A 13687-nucleotide genomic window follows, 5' to 3' on the forward strand; every position below is an offset into this window, starting at 1 on the left:
TTCTAATGCTCAGCTACTTAGCTGTAGTGGTGTGTAGTTGACCTTCCCTTCGCACTGCTTCCAAACAATATTTTGTAACAAAATCAGTGTATAACCACCGAATAATTTTCTCTTGATTTCCTGTCTATTTGAGAAATAATTCTCTTTTCTGATGATGAGGTGGGAAGCCGTCATCCAAAATAAATTGCATTGATTTGTGTTTCAGGAAGCCTGCCTTCAAGGAAACCTGATTGCTATTTGCTTGGAGCAGTTAAATGATCCACATCCTCTTCTGCGTCAGTGGGTGGCCATTTGTTTAGGACGTATTTGGCAGAACTTTGACTCAGCCAGGTGGTGTGGTGTGAGAGACAGTGCTCATGAAAAGCTCTATAGTCTCCTCTCGGATCCAATCCCAGAGGTAAAAATCCAACTTTTTAAGTCAATGCCAGTTGAATTGTCGGTGTTCTGGCAGAGGGCTATAGAAATACTCACAAAGCCAGGGCCGTCAAGAGCTTTGCGATTGTGTCTGGTTCAGAGAAAGATCTTAGCGCTTGTGCTTCAAGGTGATGTAAATCATACGTGCCCTGCAAGAGGAGTAACCAAAGAAATGCAGGGGGAGTTCATACAGCTTGAAGCCCTGGAATCTTGGCACTGGAGTTAGGAGACACCACGTTTTTTTGCTTGCTTCCATATCAGAAGCTTGTTAAAAATGTGGTCTCAAAACTGACTGTGTGTTGCAAAAAATGCTCTGCTCTTTTTGACCAAGTATGAAAGCCATTCTCTTCCTGGTAGGTGTGAAAATACATCTTAAATTGAATGTGTTTTACCTTTGTGACAAACTCTCCAAGACAGAAGTGGTTCTTGTACAGAACCTGGCTGTGATTGACAGAGCCTGTCAGACCCCAGTGAAATTACATCACGTGGGAGAAGTAAGCCTGGAGATAAACACCATTGCTAACATGCAGTGCTTAAAGATTAGACTCCCCTTTACATTCAGCCTCTCTGTCATGCATCCTCCACCTCCTTTCTCTGGCCCCATCTTTCCCCGTTTTATAAGCAGGGTTTGCCTGGGCTGCCCTTGCGGCACGCCCGCACCTCTCGCTGGGAAGCCCAAGTGAGCATTCCTACTTTGTGAAGCGCATCCTGCAGTCACCAATTGCACCGTATCCCCACTGTTTGCATTCTCTGCCAAGGCAAGCTGTAAGGTTACTAAGCCATCTGATCCCTCTGCTCTTTGTGTGATCTGGCAAAGTTTACCCTGATTTGGGCTGCTGTCTTTTCTCCTTTTCTTTTTTTCCATCATCTTCTACCTTTCTGTAAGCCCTTACCCAAAGACTGTAGTTCAACAGTCTTTATTAAAGAGATTCACATCCCAACAGTAACTCCCTGTGTACCTTATTCCTGTTAATTAATATTCTAGGCAACATCAACTGGAAAAATCACCCATGGGAAGGTCACTGAGTGTTCTGGGAAATTAAATATACTCCTGCATCTGTGAATACTTAAAACTCAGTGCTTTGTTGAATCTGTTTTGGTTTTTACTCTCCATGGGCTTCCCTTTAACCCTTACTGTTTACCTGACACGGTAGTCCAGGTTTCCAGAGATGCAATTCGTGGGGATAAAAAAATCCCACTGGCAACAAGAGGAAAATAATAATGAATGTTTGTGTCTCACAGGTTCGCTGTGCTGCAGTCTTTGCACTGGGAACATTTGTGGGCAACTCTGCTGAACGGACTGATCACTCCACCACCATCGATCACAATGTAGCTATGATGTTGGCCCAGCTCATCAATGATGGCAGCCCCATGGTGAGGAAGGTACGGAACGGCTGGCAGCACAGAAGTGTGGCAGATTCATGCCAGTGAGCTCTGTGCTATGCCTAATCGGAGCGTGCATTATTTAATAGACTTTTCAATGAATTTGACTCATTTGGAAGTATCTGTTTCCTTGTGAAGTCTTTTAACTTCAGTTCCTGCTGAGAAGAAAAACATGCAAACGGCGACACCGGTGAAAATAGCAGCCTACTGCTGCAGCTGAAGGCTCGGTGCTGAGCCGTGCGCTGCATGCTCAGGCTGGTCACATGCAGTGGCATTCTGGGATGCTGGTTTATCCACTTGCCCTTTTTTTCAATGCATGTGTTCCAACACTTAATTTACTCGGCAATATAAGGAGCCTACTGCCAGGAGTATTGTATGAGTGTAGTATGTCACGGTATCCAGGTGCTGACAGGACTGTTGTTCAGATCAAAATGTTTCTGCTGTTTAACAGTGGATCTCTGGTTTAGCTCATGTATTCCACTAAGCAAATGACTGAGATAGGAGTAACAATCTCAGGGGGTTGTGGGAATTTTTGTATCCTGGTTCTTTAATTTAAAGAGAATGTGAAGACAGGGATAAGTAGGAGAGGAATTACATTAAAGTCTTTTTCAGGTGCACAAAACATTGAGAATTCTTGCTGGGCTACTCTTCTGCTAATGCTCTTCTGTTGATTACTGTTTTGATTGCAATATTTTACATTACAGGATCTCAGGTTTTAAATGAAATAGTAATGTGTTGCTAGAAACGTGGGAGTATGTGGCAGTCCTAGTGGGGAGGAAGAGGAGAGGGAGTAAGAGTGCTGTGGAGAGAACATGAGCTCTGTTCAGTGAAAAGATCTTGCTGCTTTTAGAAACCACAGTGACAAATGACAGACTGTTTCAAAGTAATTCTCCAGGTTTTGGAGATTTACAGTTTCTGATGCACCATTGTACATCAATAGTACAATAAATAGTTTTTGATGTTCTGGATTGTTCTTGATGGGTGCACTTAGGTGTTCTAATGCTGGTGTTTACTTAACTGGAACATCAACACCCTGACAGTTGTCACCAGCATTGTGAGGATTAATTTCTGTTGTCTTGTTCCAGCATTTAATCAGTTTAATTCAAGAGAGAGCTGCATGTCACACTGTATGCTCTTAGAGATTCATGAATCTCTCTTGAAGATTAGTTCACTGAACAGACAACAGCAACCAAAGCCAGCTCTCCACCTCTCCTGTTTGCCGTTTCCAAGTGCCTAGCAAGTGGTACCTAATTGAGGGTCTGAACTTCATCTTCTCTGCCCTCCCTGCCCCACCTCGGTTGTTCAGGTTCTCAGCTGCAGCTGTGAGAATGAACGGGTGGGTGGTCTCTGCTGGGTGGGCAGCACCGTGCTCACGTTGGCTGCTGACGCTGCGGGTTAGTACGAGACGGCGCGGTTCAGCGTAGGGTCCGGGCACCGGAGCTGTGCAGGGAAGAGCTGAGCCATGTCCCCAGGCGCCTCTCACCAGGTTCTGTTTCCTTCAGCTCAGAGCAGATGTAGGACAGGCTGCAGGGCGAGAGCTCTGCTCCATGCACGTGTGTGCACTGAGGCAGAGGGCCAGGCTGTGCCACGGGGGCTGAGGGCACAGACCCTCGGCACAGCTCGTCGCTGCTCTGAGAGACCTGCTCGTGGGCCAGGCTGCGCGTGCGCAGGAGTGGAGGGAGGTGGGTGCCAGTCACCAGTTCGGTACTTTCTGCCATACTGTGCCAGTTTGGCAGCGCTGGGCAGCATCAGAGTAGTGGGAGCCTGTTCAGGTCTAAAAGACTTGCGAGGAATCAGACTTGAAGCAGCGTGCTCTGGCTTTCTTCAGTTCAGCCCTGTGGAGTGAAGGGAGAGTCGCTAGTCTGGATGGCCACCCAGTAATACCAACAGTAATGACGTAGTGTTCTGTGTTTCCCTTTGGTCTGCTGTTTCTGACCTAGGTAACCATGAAACCCCTGTTTCTTCTGCTCTTTCCGTAGGAGCTGGTGGTGGCTTTAAGTCACCTGGTGGTCCAGTACGAGAGCAATTTCTGCACCGTTGCCTTGCAGTTCATGGAAGAAGAGAAGAATTACCCTCTCCCTTCTCCAGCAGCCACAGGTGAGTGTTTGTGTGGGCAGGAAATGTATAGCCTGAAAGCTCTTGGGAGCTTTTATTTAAGGAGTTTGCCTAACACGATGAAATTCTTGCTGGTGGTGATTTATCAAACGGCACTGTGGCTACAAAGTTGAGTGGCATGGTGGGTGCCTCTGATGTCTGTTTAGTGCTGTAATATTTTCTCATGAGAAAGTGCATCCTCCGCTGAGTCTCCATCTAAAGCAGCTATAGCTCACCAGCAAGGTGTAGAGACTGAACACCCTGTGAGATCCAAAGGGATCCCCTTCAGGTCAAGATGGAAGTGTATCTGTCAAGGCAGTACACAGGCTTGCAAGACTTTCCCCCCTTAAATTATACCTGAGCCTTCTGTGTCGTGTTGACATAGTGGAAGCCTCAACCACAGAGCAGTGAACTGCCCGTGCTCTGGACTTGGCAAGACGCAGTGGTGCACTTCATGCTTTGTGCCTGTGGTCTCGTCCCTTTTGTTGTGTCTGTTGCTTTATGTGAGGAATGAAAAATCCTAGTGAAATTGTTGCTAACCTTGCGTTTTCTTTGGAGTCAAAGTACACTGGAAATCTTGAAGGATAACAGAACTGTTGCAACAGAAGCGTGGAGCCAAGGCCATGTGCTGTCTCTGCAACGAGCAGTTTAATCTCCCTATTGTCTGAATAACTAAACCATATTGGAAAACAAGCTTCTCCCCATTTGTCCTTTTTGCTGCGGGAAATAAACATTTCATGCAGTTTGGAATAGTGCTTTTCCTTACCAAAAGATTTTTGAAGTATTTTTCAGCAGGGTGCAGTGGAAGCATTGGTCCCACCACCATAAGGCAGCCACCTCTGTAGTGAAATCAAATAGCTATGGTACAGTGTGTGTACTAAGGAATGAAAATAAGAAACTTTTAAAAATTGTGTCCAGGTTATGGGTGAAATATGAATTGAAACTAGACCTGAAATTTGATCAGGAAACCAGAATTGTCATGACTCTTTATAATGAGAAAAATGTATTTGATTTTTAATGAGCAGAAGTAGACAGAAGCCTGCAAATGCTGCCTACTAAATGGTGTCTGCTGTAGCAGCGTGCCCTAGCACAGTGTCCGGACATGGCCCAGCATCGACCTTGGAGAGAAGATTCATCATGCCTCCCTGGGTAGTCTGCAGGCACTGGCAAGGCTCAGCTCACCCAGTTTTATTGGATGTAACAAAATCACAGCCTAAACAGCAGAGACACATGGTCCTTGCTGATGATGTATGGAGGGCCCTTTGTCGTACCTCATTCTGTTTTAGCCTAACAGGCAATGACTAAATTCTCTTCGTGTTGGTACGTGGTTTAGTTGCATATTTGCTGTGAAATAACCAAAAGGCTTTAACTGCTTTGGTTACATCTAGAATTGCTTAATTTTGCACCTGCAGAGGGTGGGAGTTTGACACCGGTGCGAGATGGTCCATGTACACCGAGGCTGCGGTCTGTCAGCTCTTACGGGAACATCCGAGCAGTTACCACAGCTAGGAACTTGAACAAGTCCCTGCAGAACCTCAGCCTGAATGAAGAATGTAAGAGATCTCAAAATTCTTTCATCTTTCTTTGCCTCTTCTTCCCCCCTTCCCCTCATGCAAGCCGGGAAATACCACGTGCAAGGCAACATGAGCTGAAACTAGCACTTTAGCCCAGATTATCCAGTGGCCAGCTCCGAGGGCTTAGATGAGAAGGCCCTTTGTAATTAATTTCAATTTTCTGGTCATTTGTATTGATTTTTCTGAGTGTTTGGGGACCAAAAAGGTGCCTTCCAACTTCCTGACGTACATGGATTTTTTTAACTGAATCTTTTCTGACTCCTTGATGTTTACTCTGTATTTAAACATTCAGTATTTAAAAGGGGATGTTGTGGATTTGCCTAATCTTTGTGTTGCAGGACTTAGAATAGGGCTGTTATGCCTGGGTAAAAATTGTTCTCTCACCAGTTCTTGTTTCAGCCTCTGCCCTCTTTTCTCTTGGCAGCTGGAAGCTCTGTTGCATTTTCTCCTGGGAATCTCAGCACCAGCAGCAGCGCCAGCAGCACCTTGGGCAGCCCTGAGAATGAAGAGTATATCCTGTCATTTGAGACTATTGACAAGATGAGACGAGTCAGCTCTTACTCTTCTCTGAATTCACTAATAGGTGAGTAAAGACTCCCCTACCCTTCCTTTCCTTGCTTCACATGCTTTTGTGGAAAGTTTGTATCTTGGCTCCTGCTAGGTCTTAACTCCAACAAAATTTCTCCTAACAGTAGAAGTGCTGCTCTTAGTTAGGCTACCTGCAGAGCGGTCAGTCCTGCTCTGATGGAGGGACTGGAAGTGAGAGCTGCTGGCTCCAGCTGTAAGCTTCACTGCGATGGATGACAGTCCTGTTACGAATTTAAGGACAAAAATGCCACATATACAGGAATTTCACTTCCACTGTGGTTTCATTGGCTAGAGAATGAAAGCGAGGACCCCCTGTCCCATGGACACAGCAGCTGGGCAGACCAGCACTAACTGCTTCCAATCACTGTTTTTATGTGGGTTGCATTTCTATACAGCGCAGCCACTTCAGTGTGTTACTCATCCAAGGAAGCCTTCGCTGGCTAATTTCCTGCGCAGGTTTATATGTACATTATTAAAACAAGACTTTAAAATGAAGAAATCCCAGGCTGTGTCTTAAAAGCAAAAAGACTGCTTCACAGAAATCTGCTTTTGTGCAAAAAGTTCCATGGCTGATCCTGCCGCCTCCAGTCCCCTCTCCATTATTTCCTCACAGATAAGCAGCTCTAAGAACACTAACAGCACTGAACTTCTTAACACCACTCAGCTGTGCCTTTCTCTCCTGGTGTTGCACTCTCTGGGAAACGTACAGAACTTTGCAGAGCAAAATGCTATAGCACAGTAGAAGGGGAATTTTACTTGTATTTATGCAGCGCGTGGCTGATTCATGTGTGATGGATTATTTGCATTTCTTTTATAGAACAAAACCGGAATGTTTATATTAAGCTAGTTAAACTTAGTTGTTTTTCAAGTAATCTTCCCAGTTGTATCTGACTACTACAACAGCATTGCTTTAAACTAGCTGCAGTTTTTCGAACAGTCCAAACCGTGTTGGGATGGTGACACAACACGAGAAGGACCTGGCTTTGCAATGGCCGCCTTCCAGGGAGCGGGGAAGGCAGCACGCAGCAGAGAAATGCTGGTGTCTCATTTTCTTTGTAATCAGTAAATGTGCCCATATTTTTCTAGCTTTCAAAAATGAGTGAAAAGAGAGTGGTGTAACTCAGAGAGGAGTCCACCTGAGTGATAGACTTGCCTTGACTGAAGAAGCGTTTTGCTCTACTCAGTTTTCAGGAAGAAGTAATGGTGATTTGGCTCTCATTAGTTGAAAGATTCCAGGGTTGTAATTCCCCTGTGGCAGTTTAAAATCAGGTGTTCATTAGAAACTTGATCAATTAATTTGCTTTTGTAGGTAATGAAATTGAGTCTTCTAAAGCATGACAGGATTGTTAGGAAATTTCCCTCTGTCTTAAGCTAGAACTTGAGTTTTCTCATTTCCACTGGTGCACACTGGCGTCTGCTCGATGGCTTGCGCGTGTCTCACAAGAGCTTTTCAGCACAGTTGGAAAAAAATCTAGAGATGAGTGAGGGAGTCCTAGGAAAACAAAAAGAGCAGTTCTCCAAAGCCTCCCTCATTCCTATTCAATCAGAAGAGCTCATATCCAGCTGGAAATGACAGAGCTTATAGAAGTGTTTAAAATTCATAACTCACACAGAATCCCATTACCTTCAGCATTTGCCTGCTGAAAGCCAGGCTTTTTTCATTTCTGCTGAAGGATCACCATCTTCCAGCCTGCTCTCTCCTGCTCCCCGAGGGAAGAGTTTTCAAAATGCCATCAGCTCCAGCCACCCTCAGTCGTGCTGCAGCTGCCGCACAGCCAGCCTGAGCTCAGGTTAACCCCTTTCTTTGAAGCTTTAGTGTGCAATAAAATACTGCTATGCAGCTAGCAAGAGTGGGGTAACTTGGGGAGGAGTCCACCTGGGTGGTAGACTTGTCTTGACTGAAGAAATGTTTTGCTCTGTCTTCTGGGAGAAGTAATGGTGATTTGGCTGTGCAATAGTGACTCTGCCAAGGGTTTGAGACAGGCAGAGCAGTAAAAAGGATGCTTTGAGCACATGGGTAGACTCAAACCAAGGTAGAAATCTAGTCTGTAATAACAAAAGTAGAAATTTTCAACCACAGTTTAATCCTGTGTTCTATACTGTGCATTCCCTAGGTTGATTCACTGATGTTCAGGGCTTTCTTCCTCTCTTGCAATTTTAGGAACTTGGTACTAGAGGGATTATTCTATCTACTTTACTGACACTGCAGCATCGTACAATGTACTCCTTCCCATAAACTTGAGGAAAACCTCTCCATTCCTTCTTGTGCCATTTTACAAACAGCTTCTTAGCCAGCTATTGGCCACGTGCCCCCATGTAGTGCCCTCACCAAATGCAACGTGTACTTTGACTCTAGGTATGCTCTTTCCGGGCAGGCTGGTCCTTGGCCAGGCAGTCCTGTTACCAGAAGAGACATTTATTTCTGGCCCATGTTTTCAAGCTGGCAAGATGCAGGTTTTGGTGTCAACACAGACATCAGTTTGGATGGGAAGCTAAGCCTTCCTGCTTTTTCCATACAACTAGTCATTAATCTTGGTGTCCTGGAAACTTTTAGTTTAGTTTCAAGATAGGAAAAGGGAAGGAATCAAGATGGGTGTTTTGCATACCTTGGGGCTGATTATTCATCTCCAAACTGCATGATTAAAGTCTTTGTCCTACAGAGAGCATTACTGGAAAGATTATGTTACAGAATGATCAAAGGAGGAAGAAAGTAAATCTTGGAACGATGAAATGCTGGGGAACAGTTCCCTTTTCCAGCAGGAGAGGCTGGAGGCAGAAAACTATTAGCCATGTCACAGGATCCATCCTGAAGAGCTGCCTTGAAGTAACACAGCAGGAGATTACTGCAGTGAGGATGAGGAGAGCAAGAGATGTAGGTAGACATGGACAGTGAGCTGCAGCAAATAAGAGAGCGGGCGTTGTGGCAGGTAGGGCCTTCTTCTCTGCCACTAGGCAATATATTTAAAAGCACAGACATAATGAGGAGTAACCGGTCAGTCAGCAGAATTTATAAATAGTAACTTGCGTAGCAGCAAAATGCAGGGATCCGAGTGGGTTTTGGGAATGGAAGCTTGATGTAGAGGCTGGGCATGGTGGGCTGCTTTCATGTTGGCTATGACAGCCCTGGTCCAGGGGAAGTACCTGCTCTGAGGGAACATACTTTTTCCCAATGAGCTGCTTCTGGTTTCTGCTGAAACATTAGAAAGCTCGTGCTTTGTTTGAATCACTCCCAGGGACTGGGCTGTGCAGGAACCCCTTTGCGTGGCCCTGTGCAAAGAGGCCGGCTTGCAGACTGTCAGGTCTGTGCAAGAAACGCTGATTTGCCGTTTCTGTAGGGGCAGGCTGCCGTCCACGTTTGTCAAAGCAGAGTTTGGAGAGCGATCAGCATTTCAGGTGTTCTCTTCATCCGAGTAGCTCTCACCAGACCTTCTATGTCACTCACAGGGAGAGGAGGGACTTGTGGGGTGCACGCGTACAGAGCTGGGGGGGTAGCGTTGATGGGAGGCAGATACCCCAGCCCTCGGGTGCTGTTCAGTTTGAAGTATTTCAGCTGTGTGTTTCATCGCGTGCCTTTCCCGCAGGCACGCGGGATGTGCAGGCGCAGGGGCTGTCTCTGGTCCAGGCGCAGCAGTGCCGGGGCAGCTATTGGTCAGGTTTTGCTGCTGTGTGGGGTGGGGAGTGGACTGCACCTTCTTCTGGAGATCAAACCACTGCAGCAATTTTTACAGGGGATGGGAAAGAAACCCTGTCGAAGCGTGGCAAATCAAAAGGAAGAAATAAAAACATTAGCATTTATTTTTGCATCCCGCGTGGTTCTGCCCTTCATGGGCTCAGTGACCTGGCTGCAGGACCTCAGCTGGGTCCCTTCCTCGGGGCCGTTGCATGGTGCTTGCTGATGAATTGAGCTAAGAGTCATACAAGTGCAAAGAAAATCAAAGTCGTCAGTAAAGGCAGGCAATTTATTTTTGACAGTCTTAGTAGAGAGGAATCATTTTGTAAATGTAAATCTGTACTGCAAGGTCCATTTAACTGGCTTTGAATCAGTCTGACTAATTACAGAGCTGTCTGCTTAGATTAACACCCCATCCCCCTTGCTCAGCTCTTTGTTTGCATCTTCGGGATATTTTTTGCATTTTAGTCCATTACATGAAATCAAGCTGCTGTTCAGCCTGCCACCTCTGCTGCCTTCCATTATCCCACTGACTTGGCGCTCAGGTTTTTACAAGGAGCTGTGTCAGAAGTGTCACTCGATTGAATCAGTGCAATGAACAACACTAACATGGGCAGGGGGGTGGGTGGCAGAAGAAGGGACTGGTCCTTTGAGCACCAGCTCTGAGCCTGAGATGCCTTTGTAGAAATTCCCTCTGTTCTTTTCAAAGGCTGCTGAGTGAATGAGGAATTGCACTGGCACAGTTCTGTTTTAAATTTGTTTTTTCATGATGCTTAGATGTATAAAAAATGTCATTGGGTTTTTTCTTTATGACTGTGTCATGAATGAGGTGGTTATCAGAGAAACACTGGAAAATCTGATGGGTGCCCTCTCGCTCTCCTTTTCTCTCCCTTTCCGTTTACTGTCTTTCAAGGGCTTTAAAAGAAATCAAGCCATCCAGATTTACCATCAGTCCTGACAGAACTTCTGCGCAGGACCAAATGTAGGAGCTAGAGCTCCAAGCAGACTTCAGGCAGCATTACCTGGCTGGCTGCTTCGGGAGCTGGGGCGCTTTTTCCCTCCCGCAGCTTGTAGCACTTTGTCTCTCCCCCTCTCTTGTTCTTTATCCTTCCCCCTCCCCTTTTTCTTTCCCTGGTAATAGGAGCTTCCAGGATGAACGTGGCAATTGCAGAAAGCAAAGCCTAGTCAGAAGCCTGGAGAAGGCAGACAAGCGTTGTGTCACCGTCTTTTGCTGGGTGGCCTAACTTCCTTCCAAGCTTGGTCTGACTTTATTGTGTATGGAGATTTTCGTTATTTAACCGTTATTTAAGCTTCTGAAAAAGGCAGTGGGTTTTGCCTGTTACGACCAAAGCCAAAACCTGAACTTGGATCTGCACCGTTCGGTTCCGCTCAACTCGTGCGTGTCTTGCTCACGTGTTCCTGCATTCTGTGGGCCCTGGGCTCTGTCCTCGGCTGACACAAACCAAATGCGGCCAACCAGTGCCCGTGGGCTCTGCCCCATCTGGCAGTACGGCTTTCTCACATTACCGGCTTTGGTTTTCCTGGGTGGATTTAACACTGCTGTGTATTTGTCAGGCTCTGTATCCTTCCCTGTTCTGGAAGGGTTAGGATTAGCTGCAGGAGTCTGTTGCATAGGTCGCCCCCAGCACATGGGCAGCGCTGTCCATGTGGCACTGTCATAAATATTGGTGACATTTCTGCAAGAAACTCTGCAAGCAGGCACTACTTGGAAAATCTTTGGACGTCGGCTGAGTAAGAGACCCTTTTCTTTGCAGGTCAGATGAGAGGATGGAGTTAGATTATTGCCTTCGCGTTTTGCAGAATGTTTTGTCACATGCTAGAGAATTTTTCTGGCAGAAGAAAGATTCCCTTGGCTAGCACAGACAAGCGTATGAAGTGCAGCGTGCGTACTCCTGAAGCTTATTGCCGTGTGCTACTTGCCTTCTTCAGCCAAAGTTCAGAGCTGGACTGTCCAAATCTGTTTTCTGTTGGTTTGAGTATCAGGTTTAACAGCTATGGAAGGTGAGAAGCTGCTTGTTGACCAAGGAACCCTTTCTTCCTAACTTAACACTTTATATTTAGATGCCTCCAGAAGCACAAAAGGAAATGCAGTAACAGCTTGATCTGTCATTTAGCATTGATTGTGACTCATCTGAAATCCCTATTTTAGTTCCTTTTTTTTGTTAGTGCAATGACTTTAATATTGTCCAAATGTCTCAGCTCCCAAACAACGGTGTTACAACTATTAGACATTGTGAGGGTTAGAAAAAAGAAAAACAAGTTAAAAGATTTGCCTAAAAGCAGCAAAATAAAATGGTCACAGAATTGTGTCAGTTCTTGCAGATGCTTATTAATTTGATTTGTACTTTGAATCTGTCAGTCCCTTCTGCTGAAATACCAAACAGCAGATATTCTCATTAAATAACAAATTGGCAACTGGGGAATTGATACAAGTGTCAGTAGGCAAGAATGAGTTAGATGTACTGCTTCACAAAGGTACAGGTCCAAAAGCTTTATTTTTAACATTTAGATGTTTGGTAAACCTCGTAGACTATATAAACTCCTGAACATTCAAGCTGAGTATTAATGCCTAAAACAGTGATACAAATAACCTTAATAAAAGTATAAGCCAGTAACTGTGGTTTTATACCATTTAGTATTTTAGCTTAGGAAATCCAAGGACATGATCTATTTGGCCTTCCCAGATTATTTGCTTCAGGAACCTAGAAAATGAGCAGCTTGACTGAAGCTTATTTAGAGAGTCTTTAATGTGGTTTGCTTTCTCCCACTTTCATTTTACAAGCCCTTGCAGAGTTCACAAAGACAGACAAAATGAAGACAAAATGCCCGCATGGGGTGTTTCTGAGCTCTTCTCTTGATGTTTTCTTAGATGTCATTGTGATGTTCGGCGTTCTAATGAATTTTGTCACATAACATCAAAGAGTTTGTGTTGATGGATCGTCACGTGCTGTGGGGCTTTTCTGTTTTGTTTTTTATTATTTTAGGTGTGAGTTTCAACAGCGTTTATACCCAGATTTGGAGAGTACTCCTGCACCTAGCTGCCGACCCCTATCCTGACGTCTCTGACTTGGCTATGAAAGTTCTCAACAGTATTGCCTATAAGGTACGCCTTTCTGTTTGTGTGTGTCTGTCCGGTCTTTGTATGTTAATTTTTTTTTCATGCTTAGGCAAGGTGTAGGCAGACTGAACTGAATAGGTCCATTGGAGGGCTCTGCCACGTTCAGTCTGGATCTATCGCAGAAGGAGCTTTTAATGTTTTGAGATGATAAACACTCATGTGAACTCTTGATCAGGTAAAATAAACAGATGGGGGAGGGCCTGGGACTGTTTTAAGATATGAATTAGGTGCAGACCTTAGACAGTAGGTCTTGTTTAGAAGTCTACTTACCTAGATCAGTCCCTGGGAGAAACCTTAAATATACTTCATTAAATTATCCGTTTGCAAACTGATTTAGATTATGCAAGTGGGACTGGCCTGCAGACTGAAGCCACAACGGCTCTCCAACCCAGGTGAACTAGTACATGTGAGTCAGCATGCAGACACCCCCGCCACTACTCACCTCTTCAACCCAGGCCTAATCCGCCTAAACCACCATCCTCATCACATTTCATCCTCCAAGGGTGGCAAGATGTCCCTGGAGGCTGCCATCACTGCTGATTCAGAATTGCCAGCTTGAGGAGCTGTAGAAGCACCCTCACCTTCCACCTGAAAGGAAGCCCCAGGCCACCCCAGAACATCTTCTCACCACCTGCCTTCCTCCTCCTGCCCGGGCGGCGGTGTCAGAAAGCTGTCTGAACGCAGTCCTTCCCACGTGCTTTCTAGTTGCTCTAGCATCAAGACCATGAGCCATTGCAATGCAAGATGACGTCTCTTACTGACGATTTCCAGTGAATGATCCTAAACCTTCAGACTTAGGCTTCCGAGCTAAAGTTGCAGTAAGAG

General features: G+C 45.5%; 1 protein-coding gene across 4 annotated transcripts in view; it reads left to right on the forward strand.

Moving 5' to 3' along the window:
• The window catches only part of RPTOR (regulatory associated protein of MTOR complex 1), a 159109-nt gene that overhangs the window by 102480 nt on the left and 42942 nt on the right, over nucleotides 1-13687 (forward strand). For all 4 annotated transcript variants that reach the window (XM_056335082.1, XM_056335089.1, XM_056335095.1 and 1 more), the window contains 6 exons: nucleotides 206-397; nucleotides 1657-1797; nucleotides 3777-3894; nucleotides 5304-5444; nucleotides 5890-6048; nucleotides 12729-12847. In XM_056335082.1, the coding sequence (XP_056191057.1) occupies nucleotides 206-397; nucleotides 1657-1797; nucleotides 3777-3894; nucleotides 5304-5444; nucleotides 5890-6048; nucleotides 12729-12847 (870 nt within the window). The remainder of the gene's footprint in view (nucleotides 1-205; nucleotides 398-1656; nucleotides 1798-3776; nucleotides 3895-5303; nucleotides 5445-5889; nucleotides 6049-12728; nucleotides 12848-13687) is intronic.

The sequence above is a fragment of the Falco biarmicus genome, chromosome 1 (genome assembly GCF_023638135.1).
Source record: "Falco biarmicus isolate bFalBia1 chromosome 1, bFalBia1.pri, whole genome shotgun sequence".
Lineage (NCBI taxonomy): Eukaryota > Metazoa > Chordata > Aves > Falconiformes > Falconidae > Falco > Falco biarmicus.